At 38.7% G+C, this 23,570-nt stretch overlaps 1 protein-coding gene across 4 annotated transcripts in view; it reads right to left on the bottom strand.

Moving 5' to 3' along the window:
• Positions 1 to 23,570, bottom strand: part of NUBPL (NUBP iron-sulfur cluster assembly factor, mitochondrial) — an 89,119-nt gene that overhangs the window by 40,223 nt on the left and 25,326 nt on the right. For all 4 annotated transcript variants that reach the window (XM_027458184.3, XM_038179961.2, XM_038179960.2 and 1 more), the window contains 2 exons: positions 17,659 to 17,698; positions 17,481 to 17,571 (listed from right to left, as the gene is read on the bottom strand). In XM_027458184.3, coding sequence (XP_027313985.3) covers positions 17,481 to 17,571; positions 17,659 to 17,698 — 131 coding nt within the window. The remainder of the gene's footprint in view (positions 1 to 17,480; positions 17,572 to 17,658; positions 17,699 to 23,570) is intronic.

Genomic DNA, 23,570 nt, shown 5'->3' with positions numbered 1-23,570 from the left:
CCATTGTATAACATAGAAGGTACACCAACACAGCAGTAGCGGAAAGGATGTTTTGCTGCCGTGCATAGTAGCAGAAAGACAAGCTCTTCTCACATCAGTTCAAGAACACAATGAAGACACCTAGATGTGCAAGTGTTAAATATACATGAAAATTATTTTCCACACACCTCAGAGTTGTGCCAGCACAATTTTCGGAAGGCAGATGGCAAAGTGGATTGGAAAACTGCTCCTCATTAAAAATAACATTTTTTAAATCCTCATAATTTTATTCTTTCTTCCTCTCTATTTCTAATCTAGGGTACGAACAGATCTAAGACCTCTGAGACTCTAAGTTGCACCACAAGGACATTGATATAACTGTTACAAAGAACTGAGCTAGTGCTTTTGCCCAGGAGTGAACAGTGGCCTGTAACCACATGGACCTGCTCAGACTCAGGTTGGAGAGCTCTGCAACTCACCACATTGCACTCTGTAGACTCCTATTTGCTGCAAAATAGAACAGAATTAGAGGATGATGAACACTGTGGAGGTCAGTTGCTCCTTCATTATCCTCCCACAGCAGTACATAACCAGTACAACAGGCTTTTATTTAACACATCATTGAATATAATTTGGAAGGTTCTATTTGTTATAGAACTGCACACATTATTTAATGAGGGAAAAAATTTCAGGTGTTACTAAATATCAGCAGAGGAGGAAAAAAAGGGGGAAGAGACATTTTTAATTAACTTAAAATTGGAACATATAATCAGAGAAGTAGCTTTCTGAAATCTACTATTGCCATTCTTTCAACATTATTAAAATGGGATGTATAATCAGGCTGTGATATAAAACACTAATTTGAATGCAAATCCTGTTTATACGCAACAATTTACCAAATCAGGACCACTAGTCTTCATGTTCTCAATCAGTTCTAAGAAGTGTGCCTGTATGCAAATGCCACTGCATACAAGTAAATGAGCTCAGATTAACAGCACATTAGAGGAGTTCCCTTTGCAAGCACTGAACTGATGGCAGTTACAAAAGCCTGCCTCGAAGCATCTGTAATCTGTCAGCACCTCTGCATGTACAGAAGTGTTAATATCTTTGCCTCTCTAATATATACAGTGCGTAAAACATTTCAAACCATATAAATATAATTGCACTTCACTTAAGTATAGCATTCATCTTTTTTTAAAAAGATCTAACTTGACATTTATTGTTAAGCAATGTAATTAAGTGCCATGTGCTTCTGTGTATTTTCCCTTGCTCAGAAATACCATGAATGCTCCTATGTAAATTACTTTAATCAATCACTCTGTTTATGTGACAATTCATAATCAAAATGCCAGATATGCATTTAAAGTAAGGGCTCCAAATACCAAATTAAACCTGAGATAGAGCATGGAGAAAAAAAAGATGGCATTTCTGTTGAGGAATGAAGCCTGAGAATCCTCTGTGCACGAGGTAGAAGTGACAGAACATTAGCACAGAAGAGGGATTGCTACTTGTGGTTCTGAAGTAATCCTGGTGTTTGGTAAATAACAGAAGATATTATTTATTTGTTCTCACTAAGAGGAATACATGCAGAGTTTCAATCAAGCAGCACTGCAGGTGCAGACTTGGCAGCAGCCAGCCAAGCTCTGAACACCAGTATCAGCAAAGTACAAGAGCTATGTCACAGACAGCTTAAGGGCTGTTCCTGCCTGACCCCCCCCTCCTAACTATTGTGTTGGGTATGCATGTGATTTAGGACAGGCAAACAGCTGAACATACTAAAGGTAAGAAATTTTGTTGCAAATTTAGTATGCATCCGCATACAGCTGTTCGCATGCATAAAAATCTCTTAATACAAGATGAAGCAAACATTAAAAAGTAATTCCTTGAAAATTTACTTAGAGATGCTGATTAAACATGTATAGACAGCGGAAATTAGAAGAACTGGCTTCATGATAAAAGAAAGCAGATTTTTAAGGAATAGTATAATTAAACTTATGATATGTTAATTAATATTTATTCTCAAAAATATTTGATGAACTAAAGAAAGGAGCATTTCCCAGGCATAGAACAGAAGACACTTATCCCCTCCAGTAACTCTCTCAATAGTGAAATAACGGCTTACGCCATAGCAGAGTATTCCATAGTGCTTAATACAACTTGACACTTTCTGAACAAAGAGCATTGCCCCTTTGACTTGTCCTGTGATGTTTAACCAATCTTGAAGACTCAGAATCCAGTCTTGCAATAGTTCAGATACCCTCTAAGGTATTTCTGAGCAGCCTGTTTTGCCAGAGTATACAGAAAAATTGAGGTGAAGCATCTGAACAGTTTACTCCTCAGATTTCCATAAAGTGAAGGAGATTGTCCTCTTCTTTCCAAATACAGACTAAGAGTAACTTTAACTACCTAGGAAGGAAATCAGCGTCCTGTTCAATTCAACCACTGAAACAGAAACTGGCCTCCTCCTCCCGATGGCTTTTAATAATATAGAAATCTGAAGGCAAATGAAAAATATGATGCCGTAGCCTTAAGTTTCTGTCCTATATAACCTAAAAAACGAAGCAACTCCCAAAAAACAAGTATGAAGTGGCCATTCTGCAGAGGGCACTCCAGAAGACTGAGGATAGGCACTTGACACCAGGCTCCTCCTCAACTTCAGGAAACCCTACCAGTGCCATGTCAGCCTTAGTGGCATAAGAGAGGGCACAAAGATGTGGACCAGCTTGACATGTCCTCAAGAGTCTGAGGCTGGTCACTGGGGACAAGTGAGAAGGAGAGTCTCTATGCATCCCCAGAATGATTAATGGAGATGGAATCAACACTATCATATCTAACAAAATCTCCCGCTAGATTTGAGTTATTGCTGTGAAAGAGCCTTTGTGAGCTGAGACTTCTATTTCCCAGGGAAGCACTTGTTCCCTAAAAGGAGACAGTTTGAGAAACAAACTGTATTATGCACTCAGTCTTGAGACTGATAATTCATCTGCTGCTCTCTGTCCTTGACCCACAGTCTGTACTACATGATTTGCAGGAAATTTTCTTCAGAAATATATATGTACCATCTTTTATTCCTGTTCTGTGACACAGAATTGTCTGTAGTTCAGCTTCTCAACAGCAATGTCTGGAAAAGAAACATGGAACGAGACAAGTTTCAATTCGTATGCCTTTTAGCAATGAAGTTACACAAAAAAATAAAGTAACATAAACCTAAACAAATCAGAATAAACTGGGCTAGCATCACATCATCTAATTCAATTAACAACCAGGTTGATGCAAATGCTTTACAGATATCACCTAAGCTACAAAGTCTCTTTGAGCTCTCCTTATTAGTACACAGGGACATGTGCATCATCTAGCTATCAGTCCCAAAGTCAAGAAAACATTCTTAAGGCAGTGTTATCAGGATTCCTGTTAAGCTCATAAAATTTATGTATGCTGTCTGGTTCAGATATTCCCTACAACAACAGATGGAAATAGTACTAGCATTGGTAACAACTACCGAAAGGGAGAAACTTATTAAACTCATCCTTTATATATACTCTTGCCAGTATTACTCTAATGATATTAAAAGCTGATGTATAGTTTAAAGTCAAGTGCTTAAGCTGTACAATGGAAAGGAATGTTCCTAATTCTCTCTGCAAGTCATTTAACTTCTTTAAACTTCAATTCATATCCTGGTACAATAAGAAAATTCATAAATTCACTACTGGGGTACTAACAGACTAATACAGGCACCAGTTTGTGACCTTCATTGAGACACTGATTTTAAATTAGTACTTAAACATTAAATTTAACAAGTCAGAAAATTCTTTCTTAAGTACATTAATGCATTTAATTTAATTAAAACCACAACAGTACAGAAGACTTCTTCAGAGGCAAGTCTAAGACCTTCAGGAAAAAGATAACAGAAGAAAATAACATGACAAATACTGTTCAAATCATTTAAAATGCTGCTGAAGAAAACCCTCCAATACTACCATAAGCAGTGCAATATAAAAACTGGAATAGAATCAATTAGATGTAGACCACTGAACTGAGGCCAGACACAGTAAGTCTCAATACAGAACTGGTTTTCCTGTCTGGTGAGATGTTATCCAATCTCAGAGTAAGTAGCCTTAACGTGAAACATTAATTTTCCAATAATAAAATGTTATATACATGTATTTTACAATAATCTGTTTTCCACCAACACTGATAAAATCCCATTGTCCAAATTTGATGTACTTAAAATTAAGATGCATATCCTCCACAGTCACTGAATTCAAAATAGTCTACCCTTGCTAATGAAACCAGCATTGGAGAGTCCGCTTGAGTTACCTGGAGCACAATAATGAATATATCCAACAAGAAACAAGATGTCACAACAAGGCCGCATAATATGTAGTATCCTTCGCTTCCACAGCAAGACTCCAGAAGATGAGAGAGAGTGAAAGAAGAGTGCAAGTGAGAGCACGTGCAAGAGGAAGCAGAACTGACTCACTGGAAGTCTTGACCAGGGACTATCTGTAGACTCTGAAGCTGATAGATACAAGTTTTCTGTTAAAAGAACTAGCTTTACGTTGGCTGCAAAGGAACAAGAACAACTATATATGGACTGTTCTTACAGAGAGCAAAACACAGAAAGCACATTAAAATACAGACAGTATGTAAAAACAAAAATCAATTTAAGAATTTCACACTTTTGCAATTGCACGCACAACATTCCCACAATTAAAGATGTGCTGAATGTCTTACTGTTAGAGTAGCAAAAGCATTTACTATGGATTAGACAACAAATATATGACAGCATTGTATAAAGATTGCCAAAATAATTGCTGTGCTTGCAGAACCAAGCTTTTGCATTCACTGGTGCCCTCAGTTATAAATCTGCAACAATAAATTAAAAGTGTTACTTGTATTCTAAAGCTAATTAAACTACTTTGCTGAAGGTGCTGAAACCTTGAATTTTAGGGACATTCAGTGATTACCGCCAAGAACAGGACAGGTTTCATATTTTCATTTTTATCCTGGCATTTGGCTACAATTCTTACTTCATCGTTGATACACAGAGAAAACTGTTTATACCTAGCAAAAAAAAAAAAAACATACTTAAAATGGGCACCCACTAACTACACAGTGAAAGAAGTGTACATGAAAGGCATCATTCTGCTAATAACAGTTTTTTCTTTTGAAAGACACTGTTGATAGACTAAAGCAGTGTAAAAGCAGAACCATCTATTGCAGCTTCATAAATAGTACAGAGAAGCACTGGGGTTTTTTGGTCAGGGATAAAAAAAGGCATTAATCTCTGGTGCCTTCAGCACAATTATTTCATATTTGTGTCAATCATTTAGCATGTGAGAAATGGTCAGTTTCTCCAAAGAACATAGGTACAAAAACTGCTGCCATTCTTGGGTATCCACAGCTATTTTCTGGGAGCAAAAGAGATATGGGAGGATGTTGTGAGTGAAGGGATCAGTATCTCAGTTTTCAATGGTCACACTGCAAGTCAGTTCATTTAAAAAAAAATGTGTAATTTAAAATATTAAAAAAACCTATACTGATATCAAATTAAGACCTGTGTATATAGTGACATTGATATTTCATTTGCTAAGTGAAATTGAGTGACTAATGCTGAACAATGTAATAATTTTGCCATGATGGGGAGGACAGTCCACTTTTGTTTTGAACAGAAATATGAAAAATGTCTAAAAATGAAAAAAATGTCTAAGAAGCAGCCTTGGCAAGTTCCACATACACATTCAGAAGCAACCCTAAAACCTCTCCTAAAGATTTTGACTGCTCAAGAAGTGAACGCAGCTCCAGCTGAAGGAAGCACCACAGCGGACAGACTGACTCCTTCCTCTTTTACACCCGCATGCATCTCCTCAATTTGTGTGCAAGTTTGGTGTGTTATTTACTGCCAGGTGTCAGGAGGCTCTTTACTTGACTTGGCACAACAAAGTCCAAACTGACAAAACAGCTTGCTAATAATCAAAAGATAATTTGGCAATCACCACTAAAAATTTATTGCTGTCCTCAGGCAAAGCATTGCTTGCTAGTAGAAAATATCAATGTCCAAGTATTTTAGCCGTTATTTGAACTGCATCCCTAGGAAAGAAAGTTTGTAAAAGGAGTGTGGAACTTTGATTGTGTCATTTCTGATAATTATGATAATGGTCTCTGTACTTCAGAGTTTCTTTACCTTTCCTATCATAGCTAATATTTGCCAGGAGCACTGAGGAGAGCCAGCTGAGGCACAAACACTGTCTGCCCTTCATCCATAATTATTTCAACTTACTTCTGCAGCACAGTTTTAGTGGTGCAAGGACAACTTATTGGACCCAAGCATTAAGGCAGCAGCACCCAAAACCACCTCAAAAGTAACTCATCTGATTCATAGCAACTCATAAGCTATGAATTAGGTGAAAGTCAGGTGCCTGTAACCCACAGTAACCTGGATGCTTGAGACAAAACTACACATTTTCAACACAAAACGCACAGATAGTGAAAATTCTTTTGCTGCAAATATCAAAATCCCGCTGTGCACTAAGTGATAAGACAAGAGGAACAAGAGGAAAAGGCCTTAAGTTGCACCAGGGAAGATTCTGATTGGATACTAGGAAAAATTTCTTCATCAAAAGGGTTGTGAAGTATTGGACTAGGCTGCCCAGGGAAGTAGTTGAGTCAACATCCCTGGAGGTCTTCAGAAAACATGTAGATGTAGAGCTTAGTAATATGGTTTAACAGTGGACTTGGCAGTGCTAGGTTAAAGGTTGGACTAGACGATCTTAGAGGTCTTTTCCAACATAAATAATTCTACAATTCTACAACTTTAAGTGTCTACCAGAAGACCATTTGGGGTCCATTAATTATACATACCTTTGTGAGTGAGAATCAAGTCTTACAGGACCAATCTAGCAGGCATGCTCAAAATGCACCTGTCAGTGATAACACCGAATTCAACAAAAAGCTGAGCACTCACAGCCGTTTTAAAGTGAACACACATGCCAGAAACCTGTGGTTCTGCTGCTGTAATTGTGGCTTTTGATATCGTAATTAGCTGCATGAGAGAACCCATACAAGAAGTAGAAGATATGAGTTTCATTTTCTCAAGCAGGTGTCATTTATTTCAGCTAGTGTACAAGGAACGCAGGAGTCACAGAAGCAAACATAACCCTTTATATAAACTTGGTAGCTGAAGAGTTCACCTGGAAAGCTGAAACATCGGACTAACAATTTCCTGTATAGCACTGGCCATGCTGCTAGTTTTGGTCCCAGAAATTGCACATCCCTGTTCATAGAGTAAATGGTATAGCAGAAGGTTTTGACTGCTTTATGCAGCTTCATGGCACCCTCTTGGGAAATGGGAAATACAGGTTTAAATGTAAAACTGAGAAAGAAACTGAACTCATAGTTCTCTTGTCCTGGCTGAATGATTCCCTTCCCAGGCTATTATTCTGAACACAGAATAAGCCTGTCAAGTTAAACCAAGAGAAAGGTCTTGGCACCTAACAGAAGATACTCAGTTTTGGCTCTAAATCTCAGCTCCACAGAGCTGTCTAATCCAGGCTACAATTACGTGCTGAAATCCAGGACAGACACAAAGTGAGACACATCCCATAGGCTTTTCCTAATAGCATTCTTGCTCGGCAATTTCAGGATTGCTCATTTCCAGCCCTTGACCCTACGAATTTCACTTGCACCATTAAATTTCACTTACTTTCCATCAAGCCCTAAACTTCAGCACTTTAAAGATACTGTACCTATTTTATTGAGGCAGTGGCAAAAAGTCTGAAGTAACCTCTCAGCAACATTGGGAGGGACAAATGATGTATTTCCAAAATCCCAGCTGAGTAGACCCAGCTTTCTTCTAGGCTTTGACTTTCCAATTCCATTCTGGCAGGCAGGGCACCTACCTACCTGCAACGTTCAGCAGAGCAATACCCATGTCCCCTTTTCATTTGAACTACGGCCAGAAAGAACAGACTTCCTTATCATTGGAAAAGAAGGTGATAGAGTGGCAATAGCTACCTACAACACTCAATATTTTGAGAAGTGTCACATCAATTCTGGAAATTTTGAGTAATGATTTCTTTTCTTTTCTTTTTCCCAGTTCTTCTACCACCAGTACTCCAGTTTAGCAAACACTTGAGAACATCCTTACATCGCTGCCTCTTCTGTCACAGAACAAAGCTGGATGCCATTTTGGACACAATGTTCCGAACTTTGCTGCAGACAGATGATGCCAACTCTTAAACCTCAGGACAGTTTCTTTTAAAGCTGAAGGAATTACATACATATATACATACGCACACCAGTTCTAGCCCTAAGGCAGCCATTTTGAACAACCATGAGCTCTGCCGTTTCTTCCTGTCTAGTCAAACCCAGAAACACAGTTGTGTGTTTTGCATTTGTTTTATTTTATGCAAAGGAGGGCAGACACATGCATACCTGTGTAATCTGTGCTGGAGATGAGACTACTGGAAGCAGAGCAAAGAAAACACTCTCACAGCCTGTTCCCACAGCAGCAGTAGCTGCACAGTCATAACCATGACAGCTGAGGAATCAGGCCAAGAAATGTTTGCTGTAAATACATTCTCACTCAGTTGTTAGGTTTTTTTTTTTTTTAATCCTCAAAGACAGTTAAAATACATTTACTGCAAATGCTTCCAGTTCAGCACTATGTTGCTGGCTAATGTTTTTGTTTTCTTCTGGCTTTTCTAACACTTCTTTTTATGATTGTCAATTCCTTTCACAGACTATAATCCTTTTTCATATCAACTGCTAACGCAAGCCAATAAAGCAACAGGGATCTGTATAGATCCTACTTCCTTCATTAAGGGAAGAAAAGCAACAAAACGGGTTTTGTAGCTTCAGCTGGAACAAAAGAATCAAGCCTATATTCGTTCAATCACACCTTTCCCAAAACACACAGGAGCACTGGAGGCAAAGGGATACGGCACAGGGTGGCAGCAGGAATGCTCCAGCTGTGAGGACCTCAGAGGGCTGGGGGTGGCAGGAGGGACGTTCTGCTGTCTTCCATGGCGTGGGCTGCAGGACATCCCTCAGTCTGTGTTTAGCTTCTCATTTCCAGGAAGCATTGCACTGCCCTTGCACACACTTTTTGGGACTGGTTTAGGCAGTTCTCTCTGAATACACAGAGCCCTTCAAGACCATTATTAGTATTTTAGCAAATTTGCTATGATTACACAAAGAATTCTTCTAACGGGCTTTTCTAAACATCAACGCCACAAACTAAAGCTCATAGAAATCAGTTTCAAGCCCACTGGTTTCAGTGGGCTTTGGATGAGAAGAAGTTAGGCTATTTGTCCTTTATTAACAGCAAAATGAATGCAACTAAAATCAGGATAGGCTTCCCCACCTCCCCAAACTCCTTTATAAGGTATGAGAGGGCATCTTATCCTACCCTCAAACAGGTTCCTTACATTTGGTGATAAGGCATGTGCCTCTTGACCTTCCCTGCTTTTAAATGAAAGCTCATGAAACACTTAAGGAAAAATCTCACACGCATTCAGTTACCGTCTGTTGCCTGCCAGCTGCAGATACAGGCCAATTCCGTGCAGCCTTAGGAGTATATCAAAGCAGACCTTACTGCAAAGTTTGGTCACTGCTACTACTGAGTTCTGCTCCCCTTTTCAATGTATCTCAATGGCAGATCTCGACCTTTCTAAATAAAACAAATACATTGATACAATGATCCTCTATATAATGAAGAAGTGTCTGGATCTTTTTGTACTTTGGATCACAAAAATAAAAACAGAAAAGCAATTGAACTGCCTCAAGATGCAACCACTCTTCGTGCTCTGAAGAACAGTGGTATCTCAACTTTTCCACCTCTCCCTCCCCCTCCAAACAAAATCACAAAATAACAGCCTTTGGCCTGGCCTAACAATCTCTATGCTCACCTCAGGCTAAGATAACCCAAAATAGAAAATTAGAAGAGAATAAATACTTTAAAAAAAAAAAAAAAAAAACGTTAAAATGCTGGCAACTTTTTTTTTTTTTTTACATGTAGTGACACCTGGTGAGACTACCATATTTTAAAATTATGCACTGCAGAATATAAACATGTCTTAGTAGCTCATAATATAAACACAGCTTTGTTTAGCTTTTTGAAACATAAACTGTAAACAGCCTGCTACAGACTATATGCTTCAGTTTCTCAATTATTTGCAGTCCAGATAAATGAAAATTTTTACTAATTTCAACACTGAATTGTTTTGAAATATTCAACTGCAAAATGTTGCAGAAACAAAATACAGAGAAAAATATTAATTATCTGCCTTTAGCATACAGTTCGTGCACATCTATTGATAAAGACAACCGTACAGACTGTTAAATGTATATTATAAGGCAAGAATATGATTACTACTGATCACTATTCAACCTCCCAATCACCTCTGCTACAATTCCCCGCCGCAGCACCTCAACCTTTTCCTGTCTCTAGAATCTACCGCCATAATGCAAGTTAAATGTCTTCAAGGGAAATCTCTTGATGGAGTGCCCTTCCAAAACCAAAGAGTGCTAAAAACCACAATAAAAAAATATCTTTTTGCTTCTTGCTTTACTGCAGTGCTTTTTTTTTTTTTTTCCCCTCCAGTTGCTCTTTACATTTACAATAAGAATAATTTTCATCATTGACTCACTACTACTATTCTGGGGATCCTTTCAATTCATTTGAAATATAGCTGCAAAAAATCAGAGCCATCAACTTGTTATTGTTGCCTTTCTCCTGACCCAAGACGTGTCATTCTCTGCTGAATCCCTCTCACTGTTCCCTCTCATCCACCCATACTCTCACTAATTTTATCCAAAAAAGACATTTTTTCCCCACCACGCTACTAATAATTTCAACCTACAGCAAGCGCCCAATGACATTACCATATGAGTGATTAAACTTTTTTTCCTAGTTCATATTTAGAATGCTCATTCAAGACAAAGATTATTTGGGTTTGAATATTTTGTCTCTGCCTATGGGGATCTGATGTAGCACCTGTCAAGTGGCCAAATGGCTTTAAGTGCTACTGTGGAAAATATGCTCTCATTCATTATATTGAAACTTGCTCATTTGACTGAAAGACTTAATTATAAATTCATTTGAGCAAGACACAAGATGCCTTGCAAGCACGTCTGTCTAGCTTTGTGATTAGGACACTCACACAAGAGAGACACCTGCATTTCATTTTAGGTTTTGATCACTGGCTAGAGCATTCAGTCTTCTCTTTCAAAGGCATAACCTTCTTCTCCTCTCTGAGCTGCAGATAAATTATATATGCTGCTAGTCAAATAAGCAGCAGGACATCTACTTCAGAATTAATCATAGATTCACAGAACAATTTAGGTTGGAATGGACCTCAAGATGTTTTCTGGTTCATCCTTCTGCACAGAGCAGGACCAACTGGGAGCGGGCTGCTCAGAACCTTGTCCAACTGAGTTCTGAGTATCTTCCAAAAGAGAGAATCTGTAATCTCTCTGGGAAGTCTTCACTTTGCACATACAGGAAGCAACTACCTCCATCTTCTCTGTATATATCAGTTAGGTAGCTAAAGACAACAGCTCAGATGTCCTCTTAACTTTCTCAAAATCAAATAAATCCAGTATTTATGGTATCTCTTATTACATGCTTCAGACCCCTTACCACTTTGATGGTTCTTTGCAGAAGATGCAAATAAGGTAGCATGTACGATCAGGTGTTAAGCAATTGTGCATATATCTGCAGAAGACATTAAGCATTATGCTACAAAAAAAAGTTCCAGATGCATATACATATATACACACACACAATGCTATAAAAATACTACCACCATTACCTCTGTTAAGTGCTGATTTCAAATCAGCTCTGCTCTTAGTAGAGAGGAACTTCAAAAGGAAAGTGGCACACAAAACCTCCACCTCCAGCCAGAACATACAACTATAATTATCACATAAACTGAGTTCAAGTTTTTTTTAAAGGACAAGAATGAATCTTAAAGCTACAGCTCTAATCTGCTTTAGGATAAAAAAAAATCATTTGGTAATTTCCTTTGCTGAATTTACGTTCTTTCAACACATTTTTAGGGGATAAAGTCTGTCCATGCTTCAAAGTGCAAGGCCCCATTTCCTTTTGTTCATGTGCAAGTGCTCTGCATTAGAAGGCTTATATCATTTGCTTTCTGCTAGCTTCTCTGTATTATTTCTGTTCCAATTATATCTCTTCCAGTGAAAGTTCATTTAATTTTCTTTCAAAACATACCTCTTGTAAAACAAAGGCACTAAACTGTTCCAAAAAGGAGTAAGGAAGAAATGGAGATTAGATAAATTTAGCATTAAGCCACTCCAGAGAACTTTGTTGTCTTTCTAGGAAAAATGTGTTCACCCTTCTCAGGTACATTTAAAGAACCTTTATATCTTGCAACATCTTCAGCAGTTCTGAGGGTTAGATTTTTAACCATACTATACCAAGGAGGCTGCCAATACACAAGATGTTCATGCTGCTCCAGAGGAGCAGGATAAGGAAGAAATACAGGAGTCTTGCCAGGTAAGATCTGGCTAGTCTGGAAAACATAGGTTAAAATGCCATGTCAATGTAAGAAATCCAGTTAAGGATGTTAATCAACCAGAGATCCCTGCCTTGAAAAGAGAGCAGCTTCTTTGGGCTAGTTCCAAGTGGACTGGTTGCACTTAACAGAATTGCTCACACCTATAATCCCTATTGTGTAGGCAATGCTTGCTTCTCATCGTGACACAATTTTATTGATAAATATAGGAGAACACTACATGCTGAAATATGCACTTTATACCTGTAGCCCACTCTGTACTTGTATTTCAACCTAATGAATTGTTATTCCACATCTGTTAGGATGTGAGCAACCAACGTGTACTGTCCTTTACATTAAAATTTATGTACTCTAAACAAAAAAATCCCCTTCACTTGTATTACTGCTGTGACTACAGTAACTATTAAACTGGCAGTCAAATGCAATGCCACTTCCCTTGTGCCAGCCTTCTGGCAAAACAATTGCCACAATATATTCTAGGATGTACAGCAACCAACTTTGAGGAGCCTAGATTAGTTCAGAATCATATCTACACTCTTCTATTTGCTCCTATGATGGTGAACTGTCAAGATGTTCTCAGACTGTGTTATGGTTTTAGTTGGGTTAGAGTTAACTTTATTTGTAGAGACTTGGATGATGCTGGGTTTGGGATTTTTGATGAAAATAGTGGTGATAACACAGCAGTGCTTACACAGAGCCAAGGACTCTTCTGCTCCTTTCACTGCCCTGCCAGCGAGGAGGCTGGGGGCACACCAGAGGGTCGGAGGGGACACTGCCAGGACAGCTGACGAGAGCAACCAAATGGATGTCCCATACCATGGGGCATCATGATCAGCAATAACAGCTGGGGGAGAGGAGGAGGAAAGGCGGACATTCAAAGTGATGACATTAATCTTCCCAAGCAATCGTTGTGTGACGAGCCCTGCTTTCCTGGAAATGGCTGAACACCTGCTTGCCAACGGGAGGCAATGAATGAATTCCTTGTTTTGCCTTGTTTGCATGCATGGCTTTTGCCTTACCTAGTGAGCTGTCATTATCTCAGCCCATGAGTTCTCACACCTTTATCTTTTCAGTTCTCTCCATCTCACCTGGGGAGAGCAAGCAAGTGGCAGTGTGGTACTTGGTTGCCTGCTGGGTTAAACCACAACAGACAGAAGTGGAAATGGTGTTAGAAAACTTACAGTACAGCATCTATAATACAGCGGTAATGAACGCATAAAATCCTTGTTGCAGTAGCAGTTTAAACCAGACTACAGCAAGTTTTGCTTGCCCTCCCCCACCCTCCCACCCCTTTTTCTTATAGGTGCTCTTCCAAGGTTCTCAGCTGTCTACTTGACATTTACTTCAAAGCTTCTCAGCAACATCACTATTCAGGCACAGATTTTAGGTAACATTCATAGAAAAATAATTTAAAAAAATCAGAATCTTTGCTATATTTAGCCTAAGGTTCACCAGGACTCATTTCCACAGCAAATACACCAAGACAATGCATTTTGAGAAACTCTTAGTCTGAACCATAGCACTGGGTCAGGAGACACAAACAGTAAAGAAGTGAGCACTGAATGGAACTATAAAGAGGAGGCAGCTTCTGAAGTGTATGTTAAGTGGAAAGCAAATAGGAAAAGCCCAGTGCCACAGATGACAATGGAGAACTATCAAAACTTCTCTGCATGGGCTTTAATGGTGTTTTCACAGAAAAGATTTCAGAACTATCCTTTCAAAATTTTAAGTAAACCAAAAAATACTCTGTTCTACCTCACCTATAGGCTACCAAAATTCAAAGTGTCAACAAAGGTGGATGAGTTTTTATATGAAAACAATTGTTGCTGGGAAATGAGTAAAGTCTGGATAAGAGGAATGATCATTCTGCAACCTAAACAGGCCTAAAGTACATCTCATTATGTTAACAAAAGTCATTTCTCAGCCACAACTAAACCTCAGATCATATGGCCCATGACAACTGGCCACTGTAATTTCAAGGCATGTAAACTAGAGATGTTTAACTGAAAGGGAGCAGCACTGAAAAGCCATTCATCCACCAAGGATGAATTAGGCAAGAGGAATGAGAGGAACAAAACTATAGATGTATTATGAAAAGTGATGTTTGCAAAGCTCTTTCAATACCTGAGTAGGATATCCTACCTGCACAAAGTGCACAAGGAGCCACAGAGTGTATATATTTAACAAAATGTATTTTCCAGACAAACAATTCCTGAGATTTGATAAACTGCAAGAGTAAAAGAAGCATTTAAATACTAATTACAGGCACAGACCGATTAAGAGTTAACAAGTTAATGAGTCAACAAGTCAACATTAATAAGTTGGGAAACTAGACCCTCCAGTGCTTTAACTGGAGTATGTGAAGCATGAACAACTCTGAAAAACTGGTTCTTTTGTAAAGAAAAAAAAACAACAAACTTATTTACAGAGCAAATACAAAACCTCTTAGAACAACACACACAATAAAGCCACCAAGACCTAACAGTAAACACCACTATGAAATACTACCAGTGTTTTTCATGTGAAAGCCTGGGAACTTCTGACACAATCAGTTCCATCAGGTGTTTTCTACCTGGCTGACTTAATTATTTTAAGAACTTAACATTTGTTAGCTTATCTGAGTGCACAAAAGGTCCTTACATTAAAGTTATAGACTATAAATCTAGATTAGGGAGCTAATTTAGATAGCTTACATGTAGCTATAGAGGTAAAGCAGCTATTTCTTAAGAATACTGCCTTAGAAAGTTAGAAGCAGAATCATTTTATTCTTGCAAGCAATTTTATCCTATCAAACAATTGGTAATAGACAAACAACCAGAGCAGATAAAGAGAAAAGAGGAAACAGTTTCAGAAGACCCAAGAGATCACAAAACCATTTTCAACACAAACAGAACGATATTTATCACATGCTGTGGTCCTCTCTCATTCAGTTGTCCTAGGCTCTAACACTAGTTACTAGTCAATCTCAAGCATGGGTTAGCTGTGTCAGAAGGGAGATATTACAGTTTTTAAAACCAAAGCAGCATGTGTAAGGCTGGATAATTTGTCAGACGTTTTCTAAAGACCACCTGTGCATCTGAAAGAACCTGCTGTTTTTTCTTGTTGGCTAGGAGTTTCTTTCTTCTTGGGAGAAGACGCAAACAACTCTTTCCAGCACAGATTTAAGCAAACCCTGATCATCAAATAGAGGTAAAGATGCTGCAGGAGAGAAGAAATGTAGCTATTAGGTCTTCCTCTTTCAGAAGGTAGGTTCCATTGTCAGCGAAATCACTGATGCCCTGAGCATTAATGGACTCTCTGCCTTGTTCCTGTTGCAGTCGGGCAGCACGTAACCACTTCACTGGCTGCTAGGGAGCAGTGAGCTCATTACACAGCACCATCAACACCCTCCACGAGGAAGCTGGCACACGTTTCCCATCTGGGGATACCTCCGACTGAAGTAGTAGCACTGCAGTGCCTGCCAAAAGGCTTCAGTCTCCCAGGGCTGAGTATTTGAATGCAGCAGGTGCTAACTTCAGCTCTGTCTTTGAGGTTTTAGGCTCTAGTCTTTGTCAGCCGGGCCAACGCAATGCGACACACGAAGAGGGCAAAACAGCCTTCCACAGCTATTGGCATGGATACCTCGTAGTTTTAAATGTCAAGTCTAGACAAAGAGGTTCTCCCTTAAATTTTGGCACACGTGTCCTTTCTGACTAGAGCAACATTTGCCGCTATTCTAAAGTCTGTTAGAAACAGAGAAGAATTCACTGGAAACAGGCTAGGGAAACGGAAGAAAAAAAAAAAAAAAACAAACACACCTCCTTCTCAGTCATTAAGGGAGCATAAGTTTTGGAAGTATTTACAGAACACATACAAAAACCTAGTGATCTCCAAGCTGTATACATCAGATCTCTGGAATAGATGTCAGCCATGAACAATATGGGTCACGTCCAAGTTTAAACACAGAACTTTAATGCACTTAATGCATTTTTTCAGCTGTTTGTCTCATTAGCACTTCACAGATCTACTCACACGAAGAAGGAAAAAACGATCTGTCAAGAAATAAAGAAGCCACCCTGCTTCCATATGCCAGGAGTTTTATTAACCAACGATTTATCTGCATTACACCGAGATAGTATTTCATGATTTTCATGTACCTGTCAAATGCCATCCAAGAATGCTTAGTGCTGCTGAATAAACAAGCACATACAGGAATGCAGCTGTAGATAAGCACAGACACCTATACATTCAAATTCTTAGACATTTGCAAAATATTCTTTAAAAATACACAAAAATGCATTAAATCGTGGTGATCCACTAATCAAACGCACAGAACAATGACTACATAAAGAGAATAGATAAACACAGTAAGCTTCAACTTTTTCTCTTACCTGGAAAGAAAATAAAATTCTCTTATTCTCAGAATGGTCATAAGGTAACTGAACATAAGTGGAAGTCATGATCATAAGTTGTAATAAATATTTGAAATGCACAGGAAGTAAAATTAAAACATACAAAAAAAAAAAAAAACAAACAGATTTTTTCTACTTTTCTTTACAAACATCAGTTCCAAAAGGCCAGAAAATTGCAAATCAAAAGACCAGTGACAACATTGTATGAGTTCTGTACCACTAATCTTATTAGTTCATTTGAGATAACCTCCAGGGATTATTGTTTCAAATGCATATTGCTTGCAGTTTGCCTGCTATGAAGCTTTCATTAAGTAAGCAAAGCCACAAATGGCAGTTAGGTCCATGACTCTTGTCAAGTGTCCACAGGAAGATTTGTGCCATTTGGTTCTCCAGTGAAAACCTTTCTATTAAGTTACTGACACCAAGAAAATGATTCCTTAGTGCACAAAACATGTTTCAGAAGTCTGATAGCAACACAAGTCCATATAAAAGACCAAGACACAAAAATTTTCACTGCTAATTTGAAACGATGTTATGGTTACTCACGTATCAGTTAGATATAAATCCTTACCTGTCTCAACAATTTCTCAACAGCCGACATGACCATGAGTCCTCTCCACACAACCGGGGCAGTCTCGTCTATCAAGAAGCCCATGGACATGCTGAAACAACACAGCATAAGGTTAGCTTTCCAGCACGATACCAAGTATATCTGTAAATAAACTTTATTTGAATTGAAACATGCTCACCATGCGATTCCATAGTTCTTAAGGGGCCTCATTAGATTTTCTAAAACAAAAGCAAACAAGTTTTTTTTGGAAGGGTGTTTTTGTTTTTTGAAGAAGAAATAAGTTTAGACAACAGTTTCCTTTTCAGAGCAGTTTTCCCTCCCTCCCAGCGGTATTTGTTTATTTCCCCCCTCTCATTCCTTCAGTATATATACGTGTATACCTTTGTCTATTCTACCTGAGACCCTAGCTCCACTTTGTCTTAGTCTGCAACAACTGGGACCACTGAGGTCTTGCCAGAATAACTGTGTATTTGCCCATATTATCACTTTGTGCTGCTGAAACCCAGACTTCACCAGCTTATAAAAAATCCCCTTGGCTACAAGGCACAGATCACCTATTTGTCCACCTTCTACTTCTGCAATACTTAGATAACTGCTGAGTCATTTTTATCAAAACAAAAACAAAGTCCTAAAAAGCTCTGAGATTTTATTTATTTATTAACTGCGCTACCAATTAATCTTACGAATCAGAGGACCATTCCCTTTAAAACACCACATTTCAGGGAATTCCTCTTATTCCTCTTTCTATTGTCTGCTTTGAACCCCAGGTGAGAGATACAAAATAAAGCCACCACTACATGCTGGTAACAGCTCTAGATAAGAAGTCCTAGACGAAGTCTGCAGGATTTAGAAACATTTCTGTAGGAACAATATATGTTTATTTGGACATTACAAAAGTTATGTCCTTGTCATGTTCCATACTCCTATGCTTTCCCGTGTCAAGAAGAAAAGTGCAGAAATATTGCAGTTGTTCTGCTGGCAAGGTGGTAAGGCAGCAGAAAGTAAACAAATAAAAAGGTAACATCAGTGCATACAGAGCAAAACTCTCCAAAAGCCAAAACCTCCTCTTTCTTTATACTCTCTGCCATCTCATTTCCCACCTTAACTCAAAACAGCACACGTGCTCAGACACACACACAGAAGAACAAAATGAATTTTATTTGAGCCTATCCAGTTTATTTTAAGAGCATGTACAGGCAGGAACTAGCAGAAAACTGCAAGAAGAGTAAGCCATAAAAATTATATTACAATACATATTTTGACAGAAACCTTTGATGCATCTAAAGTAAATATATATATAGCAAAATCAAAACAATGTGGGTAAAATGCTGTGCATTCAAAGCTGAACTCCAAATTCAGACAAAGTAACACCCAGGAGCACTCAAATTAAACAGCTAAAACATACAGACGAAAGCTTTCAAGCAATGAAAAGTAAGCAGGCAATCAAGCCATGTAATTCTGTAGAAATATGGTCAAAAATAAATTAGGTATGGTTTTTGTATTCACAGTATTTTGGTTTACAAATCAAAAAGACAAAAACAAACTAAACAAATCACTTGCATGACTATTGTGCTGTTACTCAAGAAGAGAAGGGCTTGGACTGATTCACTGAGCTAGCTCAATACACTTGTGTAGTTCTGTTCAGTTTGCAGTCAGGGCTGAGTTTTGGTGGCATTATACTGTCTACCCATATTTCTAGTACTCAGGCTTACTTTTCCCACTGCAGCAAGATTGCTTGGCTATGAAGATGTTGATGACATTTGAACTTGAGCCTAGAGACTCCTTTATGTACTGCTTTGGTGTCCTTGTAAACATACATACTGCCACAAATTACAATCCTGTTAACAGGCTTGAGAAAAAAGATTGCTTTCGTATTTACCTATAAAACAGTTGTAAAAAAGCATCAGCAACAGTATATATTATTGCAGCATCAAGGTCTGCTTCATCTTTACCATTAAATAGGAACAATTAAAAAAAAAAGGATGAGGGAGAACCAATTCTTGACTGCTCAGTATGTGAGGATGAGGAACTGGAAGATAAGAAAGGAAAAGCTGCAGGAGGTCTGAAAACATAAGAAACTTCACCAAAATATCATGCAACTTCTCAGTTCAATCCAGGTTCTTTAATATGTCAGTCAAATATCTGAGACAATCTCAGATCCACTACCTGCACAGACAGCTTCTGCTGTATATGGCGCAGGTGCAACACACTAGCCTCACACAACAGACACAGCTTCATGAATGTCCCTCTCCTTCTCCTCAGTGGTAACAGGAGAGTTGCTGTGGGTACACAAACACTGATTTACAGAGTAAGCAAAGGAATCTCTGTTGCTAAAACGCATGCATTGTTTACTTCTCAACAGTAGAGATTCATTTTTATCAAAACTGGATCTTATATCTTGGTTAAAACCAAGGGCTATAAACTGCTCAGAAGAGCAAAACTTAATCAAGTTTACATACTGCACAAGAACAATTCCCAACCTGCTGTATATTCTGGCTATAACATTCTGCATATTCTCAAAGTAATACAAAATACCACAAAGCACCCCACTGCCTGCCTACTGCTAAAAAGCATTCTTACGACTATCTGAAACCTAAAGTGCTTCAGTGGGTTTTGGTAATCACCCTTGTCTCATCAAAAGCAACAGGCATTCTTCCTCCTTCACTCTGGGTCTCACGAAGATTTTCTAAAGCATAACATGTAAAGAAGATTAAGCGAAATGAGTTCTCAGTAACATCTCTATTTCCTATTTCTTTCAGACTACAGTTAACACTTCCTTCTCTGTTATCAGATGAGATGCCTACTATACAGCTTCAGAAAACCAAGAGAAAATAAAATACATCTAATTTCTTAAAATTGTAATAGACACAGCCCTACTATGCCATCTATGTTAAGAGATCAGTTTCCTTGTTTGCAAACTGTAAGCAAGCTCAATGGCCCTAAATTAAAGGGTTCTTTGTTTTCAGTCAATGTGCAAAACCAGATCAATAAGATCAATAGAGCACCAACAAACTACCAATAAAATGCCTTTTCTGGTAGGGCACTGGAAAAAGCAAACGCGTGCAAGCTCATTAGAGCAGTTCAGCAGATGGCTGATTAAAAGTGTTCTAGGATTGGTCTGAGGACTGGGTTGTTACTCCCTGGGGGAAGAATGATGTTGAAGGCATTAGGATGGATCTTCTGCATTTTGTAAGAGGTATGCTTTTGGGTTTGAATTATTTTTTTTCCCCAAATGCCAAGCCATGCAGATCACCCTAAGGAACTGAGTTCTTTTTCTCTAGAAAGCCTGACATAGCCGTTTGATGGTAACCACAGGTTAGCACAGCACAAAGTACATAGCTATGAGACCTATAGGCACGGACATTTCAACTCTTGGTTTTGTTTCAAATCTGTTGACTGAAGCACTAGAGCAAGCAGAAGCTTCCTTTCAGTCTCATCTCATCAGGCAAGTAAAGACCATTATTCCAGAAGGTTTTGATGTTACACTATACCTCATTAAGAGGCATCACACTGCTTAAGAAAAATAAAGGCAGCTTATTACATGGATGTTATTTCTGTAACATCCATGTAGGGAGGTAGTATCTCATTTTACGGATGAGAGATTGTGAAATCTGTGCTACAGATTATTCAAGATTCCTGCAGATTTGGAGACCAGTGCTGCATCCTTCCCAAAGGCAGCATAGAGCCATGGTTCCACTAATCTCCAACGTTAGAAAGCATGTAATGACAACTGATAAGCATTCAGTTTTATTGCTGATGTTGCTTATTTTCCCTTGAAACTGAAAGAATTAAAATAAAAGCAGCTAACTTAGGCGTAATTGGTATACAACAGAAAGAAGTAGGAAAAGAAATCACACATCTTGTCTGTAATACCTCAGTCTCTGAATGGCATTTAACACCTCACATTTAAGCATTAAAACAGCAGCTTTAGAAGTATATTTAAAAGTATATTTCTAGTTCTAAATAGCTCATAACTTTAAGTATTCCTTCATCTTCCATTGTATTCTATTAAAACAAAAATCCATGCAGCAACTCCTCGGCATACAATTATTGAAGTTTCAGGAAGCTGGTACTTCTTCACAGCACACACCAAAGCTAAAGGTTCTGCTGCTGTTTATACAGCTCATCATTAGCTGAGATTTTCATGACAAATTGCCATTTTTACTCCTCCTCACATCTCAGCCATGTCTCACTGCCTCAAACACAGAAGATGTATGGCACGACAAAGCACTTTGCCACCACGCTAGTCAGAGAATGAATAAGACAGTGCAGAATATGCTGTGAATTCCAGTACATTAAACAAAATCATCTGAGACAAACTCAATTAATGTGCCATACATATAGACAAGCTGAAACAGATTTTCAGCATGGTCACTTGTAAAATCTCAACAACTTTTTGCATCATCTGCTTTTCAATTGTATACAATTTCATGCTGCAGTGACTACAGAATATTCTATCAATCTAAGTTAGGGCTCCAACTTACACACAACTTTCTGTTAATCAGAGCAAACAGTAATTTTCATATGGCTGTTGCTATGCAGAAGTATAAGGAAGTTATTTGCAGTCTAGTTTGACAGTCAGCTCTCAAGATCAGAAGCCTCTAATGGGAGGATCCAGGTTCCAGTGAAGGACTGGAAGGCTCCAGACAAGGCAGGGTTGAACAGAGATTCCTAACAAACAAGAGAAAATAAAAATAAAAAATAAAAAAGTAGATAACTTCAGTAGGTTCATAGAAAATAATCATCTTTAAGCTGTGGAAAAAGGGGACATAGGACAGGAAAGGAAACAGACTAACAAAACAGTGGGCTTTGCTGGTGTCAATAGAATTGTCTCACACCACCCCAGATGCCTTTGGGAGCTAAGAGGTATGCAGAGGCTTTCACTGAGGGTACAGGTGAGCCATACTTTCTGAAGGGGTAGCTTCAGAATGTTTAGAATGGTGCAAGTTTCCCATGGAAAGGCAACTTAATTCCACCCACAGCATGGTGATATGAGAGGAAAGCGAGGTGCAGGGGAGGGGTGCAAGCAGCATGGAGCAGCCAGGCCCAAGCCGCCTCAGAGACGCAGGCTGCTGTCACCACAAGGTTGGTCAGAGTCACAAGCATCATTTTAACTGCTTACACCAGAAGCCCAGAATATTCTATGGCAAGTGACAGACTAATTGAGACTTCAAGTTTGATTTCACACTGCTACAAATTTATTTGAAGGACTGCCTCAAATGTATTGCAATTTGTATTTTAAGCTTGAAGGCGGAAGGCTGCGATTTCCCATTACGCTCTGTGCTAACAATGTTATCTAGCCATGGAGGCATCACAAATGCTTAAACCAAAGTAAACCACCACAGAGACTCAAAGAACATTATTCAATACTGGCAACACAATTCAAGCTCAAGAAATAAATGCACAAAGAAACATGGCTTTTTCCAAAAGATTTGCTTCTCATATTTAGTTGGCCTAGCCATCCCATTAGGTTTTCACTACTTTTTTCCTGCCAGCAGACTGCAGAGGCAACAAGGCTCTGTGAGAGGCTTTTCATTACCAGAGCGGGTTTGCAGCTGTGACATGAGTCCTACCCAAAAGCAAAAGGTCTAATTGCTTGCTGGAAGATTATACATTCAAAGTAAGCCTGGCAAAAGCAAACAGCACAAGGATTTAGTCATATCTTTGTTATGTTTTTAAGCATCATTAGCTTGTTAGGTTTGGAATAAAAGCACAGGACTAGCTTTTATCAGTATTTTATAAGTATTTATCAGGCAAGTTATGTGAAGCACGGCCCTGCTTCGGATGCTCCTGTGAAAGAAGGATTGCCCAAGTCAGTCATGTAACACAGGACAACAGACACGACAGAGTACCACAAACCCAAGGGACAGACATTCCCCATGCACTCCCTTCAGTTCAAGATCTAACTTCAACAAAACCCTGCAGTAAACCAGGGGCATCCACTGCTTTCCAAGAAAAAGCATGGAACTCAATGTGTCTGAGTCAGTTCAGCCTTTTTAAGCTATATACTGTAATCAAGACAAAAAAAGAAAGCGTCAATGAAAACAGAAGGAAGTAAACTGTTCAAATGATTATATGTAATTTTAATAA

This window comes from Anas platyrhynchos, chromosome 5 (assembly GCF_047663525.1).
Source record: "Anas platyrhynchos isolate ZD024472 breed Pekin duck chromosome 5, IASCAAS_PekinDuck_T2T, whole genome shotgun sequence".
NCBI classification, from domain to species: domain Eukaryota; kingdom Metazoa; phylum Chordata; class Aves; order Anseriformes; family Anatidae; genus Anas; species Anas platyrhynchos.
The sequence above is the reverse complement of the archived record's forward strand: the minus strand, read 5'-3'. Positions and strand labels throughout refer to the sequence as shown.